Here is a 22,136-nt window from a genome sequence, read left to right as displayed (position 1 = left end):
TAGCTGTGACCACAGTACCTTCATTAAAAAAATAATAATAATAAATGTCATATTACAGGGAAACCAGTGAAAAGCAGCACAGACTGCTGAATGAACAGATTCTTCCTCCTCCTACATGAAGAACCATCCTAACCTTCAGTAGAACATTTCTCCCACAGACTGCTGAGCTGAGCCGTCCAGACAAACGGCTCAAAGACTCAGTCAGAACAGGAAGATGTTCAGATGGAATCTTTTCATAACCTCATTATGATTAGTGAGCTCTAGTTTCAGGACATAGATTGTGCTCAGTAGTATATAGTAAACTGATGACATTTATTTGGAAACATAATAACGTGTCTCCTCCTCACTCCCCAAACCATGAAAACCTGCACAGCTTTCAGCTGAGGCCAGTTTCTGATCACTGCACATTCTAACAAGTTAAGTTTACTGGAAAGACTTTAGGAAAGCGATTACTTTGGGAAATGTCAGTAAAAGAACTTGATGGTGTCCAGTAGAGTGAAATGATTCTTTCTGAGGGAGCGGAGCTTCTTTTAAAGCTGTGAGCTCTGAAAGAGTCTCAGTAATGTTCACTTCACATCAACTTATTTCAGCTAAAACTCTTTGAGTCAAATTAGCTTCATATATTCCAGCAAACAGACTGGATTACTTGACATTAGTAATAGATTACTCTTCATGTTTCTGAGCTGAATCCACTTCAATAAAGTTTCCAGGAACTCCAGAAAAAAAAGTCACAGGACTTCAAACAGCTGAATCAAGTCACTGTGAGCAGTTTGACAGCTTTGATCTCAGTAAGTTCAGCTGCTGTCCCAGAAGCAGACTCCATCCTGACACTAAACATCACAAACTGAGGCTCAGCTTCAACAGTCGGACTCTCTGGAAACCACTAAAGACCTGCTCTGCTGGACTTTGGCTTTTCTCATGTTTTCATGTTGAAGTTGTGGGCGGAGCTTCTGCTGTCCGAGGCTCAGCAGCATCTTCTGGATGAAGCCAGATGTGTTCTTCACTCCTTTGGGCTCATCCAGATGCAGAGCAGATATGAAGCCCAGCAGAAGACACAGAGCTGGAGAGCTTGTAGGAATCTCTTCATGACAATGTTTCCTCGGAGGACGACCGCAGTGCTGCTGAACTCTGGCGGCGAGTCGTCGGTCCGACTCCAAGAAGCCGACAGGAGCCCTGAAGGCTGAAGTCCTGCTTCAACAGAACAGAACACACTTCCATTCATTCTATCAGCACCAGATGTGTTTGGAGCTCCCAGCAGATTCAGCATCAGAGCCTTGTTTCCTGCTGGGACAGCCACACTTTAATGTCTGCTCTGCTCAGGAGACGATATCTGACTCCTCCTCAGTGTTGGAGGGCTGGACTGTTCTGTCTGAGGCCGTTTTGTGTGGAGCTGTTGAGCCTTTTGCAAGGCTGGAAGCAAAGAGAGACTTTAGAGGCTGAAACACTGTCCACGAGGAAACCTCTTCACTGTTGTTCTGATTCCATGAATGATTCAATGATTCAAATGAATCCTGCTGTCAGAGGCTGTTTTGTTTCTGGTCTCGGTCTTTGAGGCTCCAGCCTTGATAAAGTGTGTAGTTTGACTCCAGACCTGAACGATGCTGTTTCTTCTGAAATCCAGTCTGCTCCACATGTTCTGCTGAAGTGTGTTTGAGCAGCAGAAGCTGTGAAGATAAAGTCTTCAGTCACATCTGAGGAATCCTCTCCTCAGTGGAACTGTCCTGGATCCCAGCAGCAAGCAGCTGAGGTTGTGGGTTCTATTCCAGCTGCTTCCAGATGTTAGTGTTGAGAACTCTTCTAGAAGCTGTGAACTCTCCTGGAGCTCCTCTGTTCCTCCTCCTCTGCTCAGAGTCTCAGTCATCATGGAGTCGTCCCTTCATGGCGTCTCCAAAGTGTTTCCCCGTTAAAACTCAGCTTCACTGTGGTCGATCACACCTGAGTTCAGGCTCTCAGCCCCCAGGCCTGATTCCTGCCACACCTGTTCTCCATCCAGAAAGAGCTCCAGCAGGACCTGCTGACAGAGTGAAGGAGAAGCAAAGATCCTCCAGAGCTGGACGTCCTGCTGAGATCCAGAGACTCTCAGGGTTTGTTTGCTTCTGAGTGAAGCTGTGAAGAGACGGTGGAGGAAAAACCTCACAAACACATTTCACTGTAGAAGTGAGCTGAACTGTGAGAATCACTTGTTTATTATTTAGTGAAGCTGAAGAGAAAAGTTTAGTTTGTTGCTACATAGTTTTTGTGGTTTCTGTCAGTTTTTTCTGAATATAAATCAATAAATCCCATGTTTCAGCCTCCAGAGACAAATGAAGCTCCAACTGGGTCTGGCTGCAAAACCCCCTCTGACCAGCAGGCGGCAGACAGGAGCTTCACACCAGCCTCCATTGAGAAACTGGAGTCTTTAAAGGAACTCTGGGAAAAGGTGAACTTCCATGGAAGTGAAACCTGAGTGAGGAAGCTCCAGCAGGGATCGAGAGCTTCTGATGAAAACGGCTCAGATATGGAACACAAAACACCAACATGGCCACGTTTACAAGAAGAAAACTCCAGGAGGAGTCTGCAGGGAAGAACTCCTGTCCATCACTGATGCTGGAAAGTCTCTGTTTTCAAAGCGTCTGCAGAGAAACAGTGTAGAACACACATCAGGAACATCAGGGCCATGAAGGGAGTCAGGAAGCAAGAAGATCACATTCAGAGCAACAGAAAGAAAAACCAGGATCCACTGCAGCAGAGAGCTGACCACTCAGTCTGGCAGCTGAAGACAAGAACATCTGACAGAGGAGGAACTAAGATCTGATTCTTCCCCGTGATCAGGCTCCTGGAACTCTAGAAAAGTCTGGAAACAGTCTAGAATAGTGTTTCTATATCCATGGATCATATAGATCCACACATGCAGACACAGAGACATTCCTCTGATCAGTGGTGTCGAGTCCCTGGACTGGACAAACTCTACACTGATGCCTTTTTTTAAATCTTCCAGAAAATCCCCCTGTTTTAGCGACGGTCACATATAAGATGACTCTTCACTTCATCCAAAACCCAGCAGTAAAACTTGCTCACTGACTGGGTCAGGAGTGTTTGTAGCTTCACTGGTCACACCAGCAGCCTGCATGGCTGCAAAATAGATTCAACAGGAGGAAAACATGGAGTTCACTGATTTCTAGAACTTTTCTTTCAGTAAAATCCTTCAAAGCTGCAGCTGACAACACATCCTTGTTCATATTTCACCTGAAATGAAAAATACAAATCATTTTCATCGACACATCAGAAGCAATCAGATCAATTCAAACTGTTGTGAAACTGAATCAATGATTTTCTGATCACTGGATGAAATGAACAGCTGATCATTAGCGCTATAAAAGTAGAGAAACATCAGCATCAGTGTTGAGTTTCATCATTGAATCAAAGCTTGAGCTGCAGCTGCTCTCCTCTGGTCCTGACAGGGAATGTCTTCCTGCAGGTCATGAGGGGCTTCAGCTCAGTGCTTCACTCCCGGCTCTTCAGTAGATCAGTCGCTGCTCGCTCTGTGCTCCAGTTCCATCTCTTTCTCAGCGGCTTCACTTCTTCCTGGCCGTGGCGGACGCCGGGCTCTGATGGCCACTTTCTCTGAAGCAGGATGCTGAGGTCCAGGATGCTCTCCTTTCTCCAGATGCTTCTCCAGGCTTCGTCAGAACCGGTCTGGACTGACAGGCTTCAGCTCTGCATTTGTTCTCAGGCTGCAGACCCATATTACCCAGCCTGCTCTGCTTCTGGAGCCTCCTGATGTTTCTCGGTCAAGAAGGTCAAGAGCCCAAGGTCACAAGAATCCTCTTTAACCTCTCCAGACAGAGAAACATGGATCCAGACGTTCCTTCATGGCTGCAGCAGGAACACACATCCTCCTCACACTGAAACCTTTCACACATTCTGATTCAGAGTTCTGAAACGTCCTTCTTTCACTTCAGTTTCATAAATGTAGAAAATGTTTGGTTCAGAGTCTCAGAAAGCAGGAAGAAGAGCAGAGGAGTCCAGGATCCATGTTGGTCCGTCTCTCTCAAGAAGAAGCTGAAGCTCCACGCTGGGATGTGACGCTGAGCAGCTGCTGAGTGTGGCCGCTAGATGGCGCCACAGCCTGAAGGATCAGAGCAGAGGAAAGGCTCGTCACGTGACTTCCCAGAAAGAACAGCAGCTTTTGGATAGATAGATAGATAGATAGATAGATAGATGGATAGATAGATAGATGCTTCTTCCACTTCCTTTATCACGGAGCTCCAGATGAGCTGGAATGAAAGAGATTAACTTTTCTTTCTTTTAGGACAGCCAATAGCGACTTTCCTTACTGGGAAGTTGGCAACACTGCACCCAGCAACTCTCACTCTGAATTGTCATTGGCTCCAGCAGCTTCCTCCTCCCTCTTGGTTTCCTTCTTCTTCAGCTCAGACGCTCAAAGTGTTTCAGTGAGAGAAGAAAGAGAGGACAGGTGAACATGCAGCTCTTCCTGGCTCTCTGCTTTCTGCTGGGAATCCCCAGCGGGGCTCCAGGTAGGATTCCAGCTTTCTAGAGTCTCTTCAGAGCTTCAGTCAACAATCTGTCTCCTCTGGATCATGAACTTGTCTCCAGAACTAAATCTATTAGTGAGAACTTCCCTCACCGCTGGTAAAGTATTGAAACAACAAGCTCAGCCTCTTCTCTTAGTTTCTGTTCTGGGAAGGCAGCTGGCTTTAAGAGGAAAAGAGGAGTTTGAGCCCAGAGTGAAGAGTTTCAGCAGCTATTTCCTGGACTTCCACCGAGATGTTAAACAGCTCCGTTCATCACCTGCTGCCGTTAGTTTGAGCAAAGCTATAGAGCTGGGGAGACCACGTGACTTTCACGCAATGCATGATGGACGGGGCAGGCCGGGAAATGTAAACAAAGAAATGGAACGCTATCACCTGGGAGCAGACTACAACAGCATAATACCCAATTCAGCGATTTAAAAAAATAGGACGTCTGGAGGCTAGAAAAAAAAAATCTATAAAGCGAGAGAGAGCACTGCAGGACCCTGCGGAGAAAAACTGGCAGAAAAGGTGAAGAAACGGAACAAGGAAAAAGCGCAAACCTGAATGGAGTGGAGCCGCACTCCGACTGGACAAAAGACATCAGCTTTCTGCCAAACTTTCAACACACACATCTAAACTCTTAATCTGAGTAACTGCTTTGACAAGATCGTCGATCAACTGTTTGTTTTTCCTTTGAATGCTCTCTGCGCTGCAAAAGGATCGCTATAATATTTATTCAAGGATTCCCAAGCCTGAGAGCAGGCTTCCTCAGATGTAAATGAGTCCATGGTTAACTCTGGCATATTTACACTACTACTGGAAAAAAAGTGATCAATATGTGTTGTCCCTGATAAAGAAATAAATAAATAAATAAATCACCATGGAAGAAAGTTCCTTCTAACACACCAAGAGCTTCACCACTTAGCTATAGATCTTTTCAGATGGTCAGTCTGTAACGACTCGCCTGTTTTTTCCAAAGCGAATCACGGCGGATAAACACCTCACAGCAGGGCTGATTAACAAACAGACCAGAAACATAAAAGTGAGTCCAGACACGATATTTATTTTACCAAGAAACCCCCCAACAGAAAACCAGCCACTCGTCGCTGCAGCGCTCCTCCTAATAACTTTAACAGAAAATGCCGCATGTGTATAAATGTGCATAAATGTAAACATGCTGCATCGTTCTGCACTGTGAAAACTGTGAAAATATGTTACATATTATGTATATTTTATTTCATACACTTTTTTCTTTGCTTTTTAATTACTTGCCTCTGAAAACATATTTTGTTCACTTGTATTCAGAAAAAGAATTAATTAAAAGCCCCCCCCCCCCCAAAAAAAAAAAAAAAAAAAAAATGCCGCAAAACGCGGAAAGTCATAAAATAAACCTCAAATGCTCCTTAATGTCCACTCAATGTCCAAAGTTTCGCCCCCATAGTCTGAGGCACACGTCCCTGCAAGACTGAATGGGCCAGCGGCAGATAATTCCTCGCAGCCTGTAAACATCCGCAGTCCTCTGGTCCTCTGGTCACCGCTGCGTCTCCTGTCCAGCCCGGCAGCTCCGTGGAAAATTAATCCAGCGATTCCAAAAAACGCAACAAAGTTATAATCCCTCAGGCTCAGATCCCACTGGCAAACACTCCAGGATGTTACCTGATAGTAACATGCAAACAGCCCGTGCGCCGGCCTGCCCTTCCCGTGACTCTTTGCGGCAGTGACGTCACACTCCCCAGCTCTATTGGCTGACAGTCTCAGAGCCATTTCACCCAGCAGGCAGCCACTTCACCACAGGGGGCGCTGTTCACTGGAGGAGCAGCAGGAGAGACATGTTTTCACCATGAAGATCCTCCTGAATCAGCAGTTTTCAGCTTCCAGTTTGTTACTCAGAGACAGAACAAAGAACCAGAAACTGTTCAGGAGGATTCATGATTTATGGAGAGAATTGTTTTTTACGTATAGATAGTACTATTATTATTATTATTATTATTATTATTATTATTATTATTATTATTATTCTTGCTCTCATCCTGACCTCTCAGCTGTTGTTGTGGTGAATCCTGATCTTAAAGCTGATGAACAGCAGATCAGACACAACATGTGTGTCATTCTCTCCTCCCGGTCAGCGGGGGTTGTGTTGTTGCATTCTGACCGTTGCCATGGCGTCCAGCATCAGCGTCTCGTCCAGATTCAGTCTGACCTCTGACCTTGGACACATGTGGCCCGGCTGCCCTCAGGGCTGCTGCTCACACCTCTGGTCTGGAGGCAGGAAGAAGACTGAGAAGAATCATAATAATAAAGCAACAACGTATTTGCTTCATTTTCTACTAATAATCTGCCACAAAAGAGCAGATCAACAGTTTGGGGAACTTTTTAGCAGCGATTACTGATGAATATAAATGAAGACATCAAATCACAGCAGCAGCTGTTGGATGCTGTGGCTTGAGGCTCCTTTTAGATAAACCGTCACTTAGCTGGTGGCGTCAGAGTGACTTGGTTTGGTGCAAAATGGAGTCCCTCTCCTGCCATACTTCATCATTCATGGCTCTGACATGTTCTCCCTTGCCACTCTCTTTTTCGAATTTTACCTCAAACCCTGTCACTCTGTCAACCTTGAAGATATGGAAACAGTTCTGGGAACACTTCAAATTGATCGATCTTGTCCTTTTAGGTCCATTATCAAGTAACCATGTATTTTTACCTTTTAAATTTGATTCTGTTTTTGCATTTTGGAAAAAGAAGGGTATCATTTCGTTCCGAGATTTGTTTTTAGACGGCACATTTGTCGATTTTGAAGCCCTGTCTCAGAGATATGGTTTGCCTCAGAGTAACTTTTTTCGCTACCTCCAGGTGTGCAGTTTTGTTCAGGATGAATGCATCACATTTCCACAATTGCCAGGAGATCTGCCTGAATTTTTTGACAGACCAGAATCTTGGAAAAAATTATAACTCTGTCCTTGTATATCCGAGTCTCAGGCCACTCACACAGATTGTAAACCACAAAAACAGCAGTAGGAAGCACTGGGGTAGGGAGCTCCGAGCCACTGCGTCCACGCGCGCCGCCATCTTGGACTCTCTGTCCTCCAATCGTGGCTTTAGTCCAGCTCACTTGGAGGCCAAGCTGTGCTGCCTCCTCACTGTAAAGCCCAGAGCGTCTCTCAGCTGACTGTAGGTTGTGCTGAGCAGGATGGTATCATCAGCATATTCCAGGTCACTCAGGTGGTAGTTGCCGAAGGACACTCTGGGGACGTGCTCGCAGACCTTGGACATCAGATGGTCGATGATGCAGTTAAAAAGATCAGGAGCCACACAGCCCTGGCGAACGCCACTAGAGATGGTGAACCAGCTGGAGTCAGTACCGTTAATACGGACACAGCTCTCTGCGTTGCTGCAGAGCAGCTTGAACAGAGCGATGATCTTGGGTGTTGCTCCGAGGGTTTGGAGGATGCTCCACAGTGAGGAGTGGCAGACGGTGTTGAAGGCGGCCTTCAGATCAATGAATCCGATATACAGATGGTGATCTTTACGGAATTCACGTGTCTCCTCTATCAGCAGACGTACGGCAGAGATGTGGTCGATTGTGGAGTGATTGGGCATAAAGCCAGCCTGCTGGGGACAGCAGCGGCTTCTGATCGCTGGAAGGGCATGGTTAAGCAAGATCCCGGTGAAGACCTTGCCAGGGATGGAGAGCAGGGTAATGCCTCTATGGTTTCCGCAGACAAGCCGATCACCCTTCGTTTCCAGAAGGGCAGGATGACCCCTCTGGTCCAGTCGGTGGGCAGCTGCTCTGTTTCCCACACCTGACTGAATAAGTGGGTTAGCCACTCCACCGTGGCATCGCCGCCGGCTTTGAGCATCTTACCGGTGATGGCACAGATGCCGGGGGCTTTCCTGATGCTCAGTTTCTTCAGGGCAGCTCTCACTTCCCCGGGTGTTATAGGGTCTGTGCAGCAGGCGTCGCTGGGGGGTGCAGTGTTTGCAGCCTCTAGGAGGGTGGGATCAGCTGGGATGGTGCTGTGCTGCAGGAGGAGGCTAAAGTGTTCTTTCCAGCGCTCGAGGCAGTTGGCTTCAGTTGTGATGAGATTACCGTCAGAATGTTTTACCAAGGCTGTCTTTATGTGTGGACCGCTACGGGCTTGGCGCAGTAGACTGAATACGCGGCTCAAGTTATTGTTGTTGGCCACGGACTCAAGCTGTCGGGCTTCTGCTTCCCAGAACCTCTCCCTATCCTCAGCGATGGCCACATTGCACAGATTCACATTACGCTGATTCACAGATATTATCCTGATCAACACTTTCTGTTGAAACTTTAAAAGACTCCTGTGTGGACTGCTCAGTCTGATCCTTTCCTCAAACTGTCGTCCATCAGCTGCTTCTCTTCCTGTGTTTTTTGGAACCTGTCATATACATACCTGTCAATACAATGTGAACCTGTAGTTTAGATCACATAAGATTATATATCACAGGTTCAGAGAACCAACTCAGCAGAAGTTGTTCTGTAGTGATAAAATCCTGATGCAGTAACAGAGAGAGCTCTGGAACTAAAAGAAATGAAGATATACAGGACTACTGTTACGGCAGTTTCATCATCACTGAGACTTTTTTCTTTTGTTTTCTTTTTGAACTCATTTCTTTTTAGATCTTATTTTATTTTCTTATCTTTTTTTTAATCTACTCATTTATCTAGTCTGTCTCTCTTTTTTATTTGTCTTGTAGAGAAAGGTTTGTGGAGTCTGGACTGTTGCTGCATGAGTTCTTCTCGGTCACTGAACCCGGAGAACATTAAAAATAGGCTGAGTTGCTCCTCCCTGTTCCAGGAGAACTGCGCACTTTCAAGCTCAGCGCCATTTGTCTAGTTGTCTCTTCATCAAACGATCAGGAGGATTATTTGCGATCAATATTAGATGATTAAACACTCCTGTCACAAGCAATGGATAAAGATAAAGAGCAGCAGTGGAGCTGCTGGAGTTTAGTTTCATTTAGTAACCTGAGTGTCTTCCACCCAGCAACACTCACTCTGAATTCTCATTGGTTCAAACAGCTTCAGCCTCTTTTGGCTCCTTTCATCTTCTTCTTTTTCTTCTCCAAGTGCCACACTTTGAAAACAATGATTTGTGTTTCTGATGCAGTTAGAAGTGATTTTATCCTCATTAGAAGAAAGAGGAGATGTAGAGCATGCAGCTCCTCCTGGCTCTCTTCTTCCTGCTGGGAATCCCCAGCGGGGCTCCAGGTAGGATTCCAGCTTTTTCTCCACATCTCCTCTGACTGACAAGCTTCTCTTCTTCTGAGGAAAATCTCTTTTTCCTTCTTTTCTTCTGTCTGGAAACATTTGAAGCCTCATTGGAGAAATCAGTGGGCCTCATGTTCATGTTGAATGTGGAACAGTTGGTTCTGTGTTGATCCTGATCTCAGTCTGATCCTGGATCAGTAGTGGAGCTCCAGACTATTGATCCCATATGGAGTGTGGAGGAGACCGAGGCTTCACTGATCCATTCACATGATGGATCCCGTTGATCCCATCACTGGGATCTAGTTCCAGCTGTGTGTTGCTCTTTAATAATGTGTGAGGTGTGTTTAAACAGCCAGAAAGAGGAAACGGAACTTGTCTCCTCCTGTTCTGTTAGTAGAAGAACTCTGTCAGTCCTGAAGAGAAACATGAACAGAGGCCATCAGCGCCATCTAGTGTCCACCTAAAGGAACTCTCACAGAGGAAGCTGTCAGTGGTCACGTGATGAACGGCAGATGACGTCACGCTTCACGTCTGCAGCTCTCTCTCTGTCTGTGGACAACTAACTAGTTCCTGAGACTGACTAACCAGCTGTCAGCTTGTTGTGGAAGGATAGAACTCATCCTGTGAAGAATGTTCTCACTGATGGAGACGCTGGACTCACTTCAGGAGAATTCTCTACTTTAAATAACTCTTTTAAAACAACCTGCTGGAAACTCTTCTTTAAAAAGCTGAACTCTATGGAATGTCAGACTTTTCCATATTTAGTCCAAACTGGGTGGATTCAGCTTTTTCTGAACCTGTAACTACAAGATTGATCCCATTCTGGTAAAAAGTTCATCTCTTCCTCGCCAGGCCTTCCTCTCATGCTCTCTCCTTTTAAACATCATTTTTCACCCAATAAATATGATATTTGGAACAACAAAGACAGACTGTTTAAAGACAAGAATCCAGGATCCCTGGGTCACCTGGAGGTGATGCTAACGTCTCTCTTCTGCTGCTTGCATGTTATTTAGAGCTCAACCAAGAGTGGATCCTCAACAACTACCCTTGTTCTCTGTGACTGATCCTCCAGCTGCTCGGCTCTGTTTCTCTGTCAGCAGTGGTCAGAACAATAAAGTGATCAGATCCCTGTTTCAAACAGACGTCTTCACAGCTCCACATGTGGTCCCTGCTGGAATCAGTCAATCACTCAGTCAATCAATGGTTATTGAACATCTTTCTTTTTTTCTTTTTCTTTTTTTTCTTTTTTAATTTTATTTTTTATCACCCACACATATGCACTCACACACACATGCACCTCAGTTATACCGCCCACAAACCCCGAGCCCCTAATCCCCACAGCCCCCCCGGACCCATACTCCACCCAAAAAACGATTTGGCCTCATTTTCTACTCACCCTCATGCTGAGAAACACTCTGGAGCACTTTTTTGACGTTTCAAATGCAGGTGGAGATGTTTGGGGACTTTCGTAGTCAACAAACAGGGACCGACAGAGCCTGACAGAAAAAAAGGTCCATAAAATCCACAAAACGTGTCCATTTTCCTTCATACTGCTCGTCCGCTGTAATCCAAGTGTCCTGAGCGGGTAACGTCCATAATTAATTCTTAACGAGGTAATTTAGTATATTTTAAGAGCGTAAACAGTGCACTCTCGTACAGCTCCATTGCATGTCTGCGCGTGCACCCTGAACTACGGAAGCCACGGCAGACCAAGCAACACGCTTGTGCCCTTTCAGCAGGACACCGAATTCAAAGCTTTAAAACAGTAGTCAATCACTTTTGTGATTTTCCACAGCTCGGTCACTCACAGCAGAATATAAACAGCGGAACTTCTTCTACGCTTGCAATTTTCGCTTTCAGCGACTACTTTTCTAAATTGCAAGCGTAGAAGAAGTTCCGCTGTTTATATTCTGCTGTGAGTGACCGAGCTGTGGAAAATCACAAAAGTGATTGACTACTGTTTTAAAGCTTTGAATTCGGTGTCCTGCTGAAAGGGCACAAGCGTGTTGCTTGGTCTGCCGTGGCTTCCGTAGTTCAGGGTGCACGCGCAGACATGCAATGGAGCTGTACGAGAGTGCACTGTTTACGCTCTTAAAATATACTAAATTACCTCGTTAAGAATTAATTATGGACGTTACCCGCTCAGGACACTTGGATTACAGCGGACGAGCAGTATGAAGGAAAATGGACACGTTTTGTGGATTTTATGGACCTTTTTTTCTGTCAGGCTCTGTCGGTCCCTGTTTGTTGACTACGAAAGTCCCCAAACATCTCCACCTGCATTTGAAACGTCAAAAAAGTGCTCCAGAGTGTTTCTCAGCATGAGGGTGAGTAGAAAATGAGGCCAAATCGTTTTTTGGGTGGAGTATTCCTTTAAAGCGATACTTCAACATTTTGGCAAATTGGCCCGTTTAGCGCAATTCCTTAGTCATTTCGAACAGCATACTTACTTTTTTGTGAGGGCGAGCTGTTGTTTATTCAGAGGCGAGTCGGGGAAGGTTTTCAGGACGGACACAATGGAAGTGGATGGTATTTTGGTTCCCCCTCGTCAAACTCATCAAACACACAATCCAACAACCCCAAAACACTTTGGTGGGCAATCTATAATCCGCACATTCACTACGCTGTGAAATATTAATGCAAAATTACGAGATTGAGTTGTTTATGCGAAGATTGCTAAAACGGAACTACTTGTCTGGGCGTAGTGATTTCAAAAGAAAAAGTAGTTCCCAGTATTTGCTTCAGTGTCGTAACGCTACAATATTATTTGTTGGTGTTCCACAGCGTAGTGAATGTGCGGATTATAATTTGCCCACCAAAGTGTTTTGGGGTTGTTGGATTGTGTATTTGATGAGTTTGACCAGGGGGAACCAAAATACCATCCACTTCCATTGTGTCCGTCCCGAAAACCTTCCCCGACTCACCTCTGAATAAACAACAGCTCACCCTCACAAAAAAAGTAAGTATGCTGTTCGAAATGACGAAGGAATTGCGCTAAATGGGCCAATTTGCCAAAATGTTGAAGTATCGCTTTAAGGCCCGTCCATGCTTCACATGTCCGCGTGGGTGCGCGTTGCGCGTTGGTCCGCGTGACCTAAAAATCGTCATGAATTCCTGTCCGCGCGAACCGATCCGCGGACGTCCGCGCAGCAGCCAGATTTTGAGACCGCGTTGCGCGAATGCGCGGGGTCCGCGCGGATGTCACGCATGCGCCCTGTGGCTTTATCTGTCGCGCATGCGCCAGCGGAGTGCTTCCAGTAGGTGGCGGTCTGCACTGTTGCCACCCGCCATTTTATTCCAACGAAGAAGAAGAACAAAGACGGAGAAAAGCAAGCAGAAGCCGAAGACGTGTTTATCGCTCCAGAAAGTTTACCGGTGAAGAAAGAAGATGGAGACAAGTTTCGAGGAACGCCTTTGTGAGGCCATCCGGCAATATCCTCATCTATACAACCCTGCATTGAAGGAATATAAAGACATTCAGATGGCAAAGAACTCATGGGCTGAGATCACGGAGACTGTCGGCAGGGATGAGAAGGACTGCCGGCAGAAGTTGAAATATCTCCGGGACCGCTTTGTTAAAGCCAGACAAAAGACGACCGGCAGGAGCGGCGATGCGGGCGGTGGTGCTTTGCCCCCCATTCTGACGACGATGGAGTGGCTGTCCGGCTTCATCAAACACCGACAGACCGACTCAAACTTCACACAGACGGTGAGCTATGAGCCAGTGGTCGGCCACAATTCAGCCTATTTATTTCTATCATACATTTAGCCTTTTTGGGTGCAGCACATGCAGTTGTTTATGTCGAGGGTATGCACGTGAAGGCCCGTTCTTGAATGTACAGGGTCCCTCTTTTAAAAAATATGGCGCGTCAGGCTTTTGCCATGCTCTGATAAAGATTACACTGCTGTTTCCAGCAGTATATGGATTGTCTGCAATATAAATTATGACTACCTGAGCCACAGATCACTGAAAAATATTTCTGTTTTGTTCCAGTCTGAAGGGTCGCTGGTGGAGGCCATGGAGGAGGAGTCTACAGAGGTGCTGCAGAGACCACAGCATTCAGCGCCATCACCGTTCGCCCCATCACCAGCAGTCACACCACCACCATAAGCTGCAACTCTGCCACTCACACTCTCACCGAATGCCCAAGCACCATCACCCTGTGCTTCAACTGCTCCATCCCCATTGGCAGCATTTGCTGCAACCCCACCCCATCCATCGTTTACATTTTGTCCGACACCACCACCAGCATCGCCAACGCCGTGTCCGTGGATGCCCCCTGCAGCATCTGTGTCACCCCACCTGGCGACGCCTGCACGGGCACGAAGGAGGAGGGGACAGCCAACGTATTTGCAGGAGGAGATCCTGAAAAGACTTTGCAAAATGGACACTGAGGAGAAAGATGAGGATGACGATCTGGGTTTTTTGTCAGGTAGTGGTGGGAATGCTGAGGAGTCTCACAAAGGAGCAAAAGATGGATGCCAAACTGAAGTTCTATAGTTTTGCACACCAGCTCGTGTTGGGGTACAAGAACGTCCAGGATGCTGGGCATTAACACAACAAAACACCCCAAATATGTTTACATACATATGTATAAGTATATATATATCGTGTGCTGTGCTACTAATATATCATGTGCTGTGTTGCTAATATATTGTGTGCTGTGTGAAATAAAACAGTAAAACTTCCTTGCGGTTTTTCAGTTTGCTCAGTATCCCCACAACATAAGCACAGAATGTCCTGCATCCAATCAGAGGTTACAAAAACTTTCAGTAATGTCAAGATCAGTGACGGGTCACACTTGCTTTGTAATTTTTTGTATGAAAACAAAAAACGGGTTACATATGGCGTGCACAGGTTATTAACTCTAATAAGCCCCATGGGAGATTTTAATAACAAAGTGCCACTACAAATACAAATACAAGTGTTCCATGTTTGCATACATGGAGACTGTCTACCCAGTGCATAATGAAAGCATGTGGGATTACCAATTACACTACTTCCACACATGCACGTTTACTTTACACTTTACACTGAACACAAATACCAGGAGTGTTTTCATATTTTTACTGTGAGCCAAACCTCCACAAGCACCATCGAGGGCAGTAACTGAGGTGTTTATTTCCAAAGACACTACACTGTGCAATTTGTAGTTATTACATCAGCCCCTGTCATATTTCTGTCTGAAGTTCACACCCTCCCCAAAGCTACAGCCCAGCAAAGAACACACATGCACTTTGAGCAGTTTCAGGTTTTATTACAGTGATTTGTACATGAGCCCAGTCATCGACAAGCTGATGATCTCTAGTGCAGCAAGCCGCGACGCACCACCGCATCCTGCCAGGGCACACTACCTACGGGTGTCTGGAAGTAGGACATGAGGTTTTTCCGGGCCGTCATTGCAGCACGTGTGGGCCTAGCTGTGGACAGCTGCTGAGCATCGAGGAGGTTGCTATCTCCCTCCACATGCCTCCTCCATTCCCCTGGCTGATGGTTCCCATCTGGAGCCGTGGTGTCGGCGTAGTTTGCAGGGATGTACCGGGTCGCCGCACTGTTAGCTGTGTCCGTCCATGTTAAGAAACTGTGAAGAGCCACAGAAGCCTTCACAATGTGAACGGTATTCTCTGGGCTGCAGACAATGGGGCGACCGAACACCCTCCACCTTGACGCCAGGATGCCAAAGGTGTTTTCTATGACCCTCCTCGCCCGGCTGTGGTGGTAGTTGTATGTCTGCTGCTCCATGGTGAGATTAGGTCCTGTGAAGCAGCACAATTCACACATTCAGTTACTCCATATATGACAGTGACATTTACAGTAGGATAAAATGTGCTGGAAACACATTGCAATACATTAGTACAGCTACACTGTTCACAGAATGATAAGTAATGATTACCTGGGTAGGGCCGCATCAGATTCTGATGCAGTGGGAACGCTGCATCACCCACAAAAGCATGTGGGTTGGAGATGTCTGTGCCCGGTAGGTTCGTTGGAGGTGGGATCTGCAGGTTCCCGCCAAGCAGAGCCACTCTCCTGGAAGATACCGCTGTCGCTTTCACGACCGTACGCCCCGATGTCCACCATTGTGAAGCGGTAATGTGCGTCACACACCGCCATCAGGACAATGGAGTGCGTCCTCTTGTAGTTAAAAAAGTCGCTGCCGGCGTTCCGTGGTGCTTTGATCTGCACATGTTTCCTATCTATGGCACCCAAGCACAACGGGAAGTTCCAGATTCTCCAGAAGTCCCGTGCAATGTCTGTCAACTGTGCGGGCGACGGGAAAGCCACAAACTCCGGCTGCAGCGCGCTTCACAAAGCCTGGCACACCTCGGGGACGATGGCGGACACCGTGCTACAGCCCAGCCTGTAGCTAGCAGCGATGCTCTGCTGTGAGGATCCTGAGGCCAGGAAGTGCAAAGTCACAGCGAGCCTGTCTGCTACACCAACCGGAGATGTGTGGGTTATTTGATGCTGGATGTAAGGCGCGATGCGGTGGGACAGTTCGTCGAACTTTGAGGCCGTCATCCGGAAATATCGGTGGTGCTTCTCCTCGTCGATGGTCTGCATCTCCTGCACAAGTATGCTAAATTCCCCATCTCTTTCCCTATTTTCGTTAAGAGGCCGAACACTGTAACGACACTTGCTTTTTTCTTCTTCTTCGGCCAAATACAGGAGACACAGGAGCTGCGTCTGTCTCCGCTTTCTCTTTGCCGCCATTTTGGTTTTGTGCAAGCGCGCGCAGCTTTTTATACTGGGCATGTGCGTGAGGGCGCATGCGTGGAAACGCGCATGCCTATAGCTTGTTTCCGTGAGAGAGCGCGGGCATCAGCGCGCATGCGTGGAACGCGTACCGTCGTGGTTCAGAAATGTAGCATGGCAGCGAGCACCTCCCCGTTGGTGGTGCGCGGACCGTCCAAAGCGGACGCGGAAACGCATACATGTGAAGCATGGACGGGCCTTAAGAGTGAGAAAGAACATGAATAAATCTGTTGTGACCTTTGGCTTTTCAGACCATCATCAGAACAATGAGGGAAGATTTCCTTTCGAGGCTCCATACAGAACACTGAAAAAACATTTGAAAAGTCTTTTAAAAACTATTGAACATGGTTCAGCAGCAGTTGAACAGGCAGTGTGGCCCACCTTAAAGCACCAATAGCAGTTTATTGTCCTTAACAAATGTGTTTGTCTTGACTCTTCTGTGAATCTTGGACATTTTTTTTTTTTTTTTTTCCCCCTTGTCCTGTTCGGCAGCTGGGGCGTGCAATATTGTATGATTGTAGCCTTTTACTATCCGAACAGATTTTAATATTAGCAGCAGGACGAGACTGAGTCTCCTCCTGCTGCTGCCTTTATTTAAAGCTGGCATCCGGCATGGCTGCCGGACAGGACCGGGACGGAAACGCTCAGAGAGCAGGAACAGAAAGAGAGAAAGATAAAGAGAGGGAGAACGGAAGGGGGGGGGCACAACCTATGTACAAAGTCACAATACAAAACAGTGTTGTCGACGCACCACACGCAACCTAGAACAATCCCAAACCCCCAATCTAGACAACACCAAAACAGAGCCGACAACCAACACAGAAAATTACAGAACCATACATACATTTTTTTTTTTTTTTCCGAACCATATTAATGAACAGACCAGGCCACACAAAATTAAAGGAGGTGTAAGGGAGGAAGGAAATGCAAGGACACCACAAACCCTTTTTTTTTTTTTTTTTTTTTTTTTTGAATATAGCTAGTCGTAACTAGTTGTAAACTCGGGGCGTGCATCAAGAGAGGTCTGCTACAGATCACCATTATTCTAACCACCACAAGAAGACAAGGTAACCGAGTATGTGAAGAGTAATTAAAGATCAACGTGATCATGTGAATATGATGGTGACAGTGATGGTGATAGTGATCATGCATATATGACCTCTGACCTCTGAGAAGGCCAGAAGCAGGCCAGAGAGGCCCTCAGAGCCCAGACAGCCGGCGGACATCACAGAGCCCGGATCCAAGCCGCCCCCCCAGGCAGACGCCCACGCTCCGGTCCAGAAACGGGGCAGAGGAAAGCCCCGGCCGGGGACCCCGGCAGTCCCGGGGCCCGGGCCCCGCGGAGCCATGACCGGCAGGAGCCGGTCCACCCCGGGCGCCGGACGCCCGGGGCGGGCAGGGCCGAGAGCCCAAGGCCCAAGAGCCCAGGAGCCAACCCCCCACCCAGGCGGAGGGCCATGACCCACCCGGGAGAACCAGCCCACACGGGCGGCTACCCACCCCAAGGCCAGTACACCCCCCAGTGCTCCGGCCTCGCACCCCGAGATCCAGGGCATCACCCCCCCCACCCCCACCCCACGACCCCCACCCGGAACCCACCCCCCCCCCGTCCACCGCCCGGCCCACCCCTCCCACCCCCTGTCCTCTCCCGCCTCACTCCCCCCCGCCCCAACCCAACACTCATACTGACACACACACATGCACACACGCACACACACAACCACTCATCCCTAAACCAAACGCACACACACACACACTCACATTCCAACACACTCACACACTCTCACGCACACGCTAACAAGCACACACACACACACACACACACACACACACACACACACACACACACACACACACACAGTCCATCCTACCCCAAACACACTCACATTCCCACGTCATCCAACTGTCACATCCTGTGGGAGACACCCCCGGAAGGCAAGGGAACACTGAACCCCACATTCAGGACCCCCCGCCACCCACAACTGCCGCCCCCACCCCCCCACCCCACCGCCGCAGACAGGTATGCACCCCCCAGAGCCAGCAGCCCCCCAAACCACAGCCGCTCCAAACCCCCGGCCTGTGGGGAAAACAACAGCCCCCCCCCGCCCCACCCCCCACCAGAAGGAAACCGGAAACGGGGGCGCAGAAGATCCCATTGCCCTCCCTCCCCCCCTCCGTCTCGTGAGTGTTGATGGAGTATATGTTGTTTGCGATTAAAATTTGAGGGTCAGTAACCACACCGTGCCGCGAGTGAGGCCAAACGAGCAGTCTCATCTACCTGAACAGCCCCACCCCCGACACAGCGCGCCAAGACCCCCCGACGTGTGTGTTTGTATGTATTTGGTTGTGTTAGATGACTAAGTGCAATTAAGACTGAGAGGCGAGCCACCGAAGTGTGCAGTGATTGGGGCCACTTAGATGGCCCCCTCCACCACACCCAACTTGATAAGCCCGCCTCCCAAAGCCCTACGTGTGTGTGCATGAGAGCGGGGGGAGAGGGGGGTCCGGGGATGCCGCAGCACCCCCATCACCCAGGAGCCCCCCGATGAAGGACAGGGCCAGGAGCGCCACCCCCGCTAACTAAATGAATGAACTAATCGCCCACACTGCTCAGGTGTGATTTTTGCCCATTCCTCCGCACAGATTGTCTTCAAATCCTGAATATTCTTTGGTGCCCTCTGGTGAACCCTTATCTTTAGTTCTTTCCACAAATGTTCGATCGGATTTAAGTCAGGTGATTGACTGGGCCATTCTAACACATTGATTTTCTTTTTTTTAAACCATTCGAGAGTCAACTTTGCCGTGTGCTTCGGATCGTTGTCCTGTTGAAAGGTCCAGCCCCGTCTCATCTTCATCATCCTGGTGGATGGCAGGAGGTTCATCTCAAGAATTTGCCGATAGATGTTTCCATTCATTGCTCCTTCAATTATATGAAGTCTGCCAGTACCACGAGATGAGAAACAACCCCATGCCATGATGTTTCCACCACCAAACTTCACTGTTGGTATAGTGTTATTTGGGTGATGTGCAGTGCCATTTCTCCTCCAAACATGGTGTGTAGTATGACAGGCAAAAAGTTCAATTTTGGTCTCATCTGACCAGACAACATTCTCCCAGTATTCCACAGGCTTATCCAGATGCTGTTTAGCAAACTTTAGACGAGCTTCAACATGCCTTTTTTTGAGGAACGGAGTCTTGCGGGCTGAGCGTCCATAGAGGCCATGGCGGTGGAGTGCATTGCCTATCGTTTTCTCTGTAACACTTGTACCTGCTGCCTCCATGTCTTGCTGGAGTGCTTTCCGGGTGGTCCTTGGCTCTTTGAGAACTCTTCTGACCATCTTTCTGACTCCCTGGTCAGAAATCTTGCGAGGAGCTCCTGTGCGCGGCCTGTTGATGATAAGGTGATGCTTCTTCCACTTGCGGATAATGGCCCCAACGGTGCTTACTGGAGTACTCAGATTCTTTGAGATAAGTCTGTAACCAGTTCCATTCTGATGCTGAGCAACAATCAGGCTGCGAAGGTCTTGAGAGAGCTCCTTGCTTTTACCCATCATGAGATGTGTCTTGTTTGACTACTTGGTGAAAAAACAACCTGTTTATAGGGCCATCAATTAGCACTAACCCAGCTGATGTTGGTTTGCACTTATAGGAAGTACAAAGACTAATTACTTTCAGGTGTGAGATGGTATGGTGCCTTTCCTTGACAAACTATACAGCTTTCCCATGGTGTGTTCAATACTTTTTTCCTGTGTTATTGCACTTAATTCCACATAATCACTATTTATGGATTTGAATGTTGTGATTTCTTTTCATGTGTGGATTATTTCAGTTAATACCAGTGTCTGGAAGAAATGTCACATGAATTGCATCTTTGGAAATAAATGTAATGACAAAACAGTTAATGCGTTCAATACTTATTTCCCCCATTGTATATATATATATATATATTTTATTTTTTTAACATTTCTTTTTATTTTATTTTGGCAAGCATAAAACTCACCACGGACAGAAAAATGAACTACTATTAATGCTTGCAGTAACATTTATTAAACTGCACAAGAACACTCATTGCTAGAATGAACACTGCACTTGAAATTCACAAATTATTTGAATAAAAATAAATAAAATACCTGATAGAGGGCTAAGGCCTTCCCTTCATTATAAGAAAATGCACATGAAAGCTGAGTATTAAAAAACACTTCAAGTACAGCGGGCAATATTCAGTATTTTCAAACAATTCCTATTGATATTAATTTCTGTCTTGTGCAAAAAACAAACAAAAATAAGAATACTCAGGCTGAGTCCAAAACAGCTCATTCACCTTTTTAAACTGACAGCTGCCCTAAAATTTTAAAGTGCATTCAAAGGAGGGCACAACAGCAATTTCAGAATACAGTCACTTTTTTATTTTTTTTTTTTTAGCATGGACGTGGTGCTGTTATAATACGCCAGCTCCGCTTGGCAGTGCAGACTTTGCACCGAGCTCTTCCCTTTTTTCGTTTAAAATTGTCCCAAACTTTTGACATTTTCTGGCGTTTTCTTTGTTGTGCTTCCTCCTTTTCGCCAGCATTTTCTTCATTCTGCTCTTCAACGCGCCGCGTCCGACGCGTCCACGTCTCGTCGCTGGTGGAACGCGCGTTCCCATTTGTTTTCAATTGTATTTTGATGCAGCTCCATTTCTCGCTAGAGGTGTGCGATACTCCGAATTTTGGTATCGATCCGATACCAAGTAAATACTGGGCCAGTATCGCCGATACCAATACCGATACCGATACTTTTTTACTAGGTTTTTTAAAAAAAAAAATTTAAGTTTTTATTTTTATTTTACATACATCACAGGTAGCAGTTCCGCTGTCTGACACTCTGAAGTAGCTCCTAACAGTTCCTGCTCCTGTTCCTCATCTTAAATTTGCCATTAATGAACCAGTCTGTCTGTCTGATCAGCAGCAGGAGGAGGAGAGCTGCACAGTGAGCCTGAGTGAGCTGAGAGAAAGAGGAGCTATTTGTAATCACCTCACCTGGAAAATAAAACACGGGGCAAAGATTTTAACCAAATATAAGAACAGTTTTTATCAAAAAACACAAGATTACTACAACAATGTCAACATTTCAATAAAAATAATTCCTTTTGCCTTTTTCACACACAGAAAATGTCAACACTGAAAATATAATTAAAAAAAAATGTAACAGTATAAGCAGTACAACAAAAAGTCCCATCACCCACAGGTATTCATGGAAAAAAGTCATTAGTGCAAATAAGGTGCAAAATACTGTTGGCTCTTTGCTCTTTTGTCACTGAGCTTATACCCTGAGGTCGCTTTTAGCCCCTGGATATCGTGAGCAGTTATACTACAGTAAATGAAAATACCTGAAAATGCACAGCAACAACACGATAAACAAAACTTTAAAAACACACAAGCTGTGTCAAGACAGCATCTTCAGAGTCACATGCTGAACCACATTAAGCAACTCCAGACATCAGTGTAAATATACTGTAAACTCTAGCTGGCTGTCATTCACCACCACCTTTGATATATATTATATTTTTTTAGTTCCATTAACACAATCAGGATTTATTTCAATTGACTGAATATATGAAAATAGTTTAATCACTGCTGAAATGACATCTTTGACC

At 46.6% G+C, this 22,136-nt stretch overlaps 3 protein-coding genes across 7 annotated transcripts in view; 1 reads left to right on the top strand and 2 right to left on the bottom strand.

The window, feature by feature from the left end:
- The window catches only part of LOC115409072 (class I histocompatibility antigen, F10 alpha chain-like), a 324,040-nt gene that overhangs the window by 31,337 nt on the left and 270,567 nt on the right, over window positions 1-22,136 (bottom strand). The gene's annotated exons all lie outside the window — the stretch shown is intronic.
- LOC115409071 (class I histocompatibility antigen, F10 alpha chain-like) overlaps window positions 1-22,136 on the bottom strand; it is a 118,061-nt gene that overhangs the window by 50,725 nt on the left and 45,200 nt on the right. The gene's annotated exons all lie outside the window — the stretch shown is intronic.
- LOC115409078 (class I histocompatibility antigen, F10 alpha chain-like) overlaps window positions 4,349-22,136 on the top strand; it is a 420,939-nt gene continuing 403,151 nt past the window's right edge. For 3 of the 5 annotated variants that reach the window (XM_030120073.1, XM_030120072.1, XM_030120071.1), the window contains exon 1: window positions 4,350-4,517. In XM_030120073.1, coding sequence (XP_029975933.1) covers window positions 4,463-4,517 — 55 coding nt within the window. In that variant the 5' untranslated portion in view covers window positions 4,350-4,462. Of the gene's footprint in view, window positions 4,518-22,136 lie in introns of all 5 variants that reach the window. The other 2 variants (XM_030120075.1, XM_030120074.1) reach the window with 1 other exon arrangement.

Source organism: Salarias fasciatus, chromosome 22, assembly GCF_902148845.1.
Source record: "Salarias fasciatus chromosome 22, fSalaFa1.1, whole genome shotgun sequence".
NCBI classification, from domain to species: domain Eukaryota; kingdom Metazoa; phylum Chordata; class Actinopteri; order Blenniiformes; family Blenniidae; genus Salarias; species Salarias fasciatus.
This window is presented reverse-complemented; position numbering and strand designations above follow the sequence as displayed.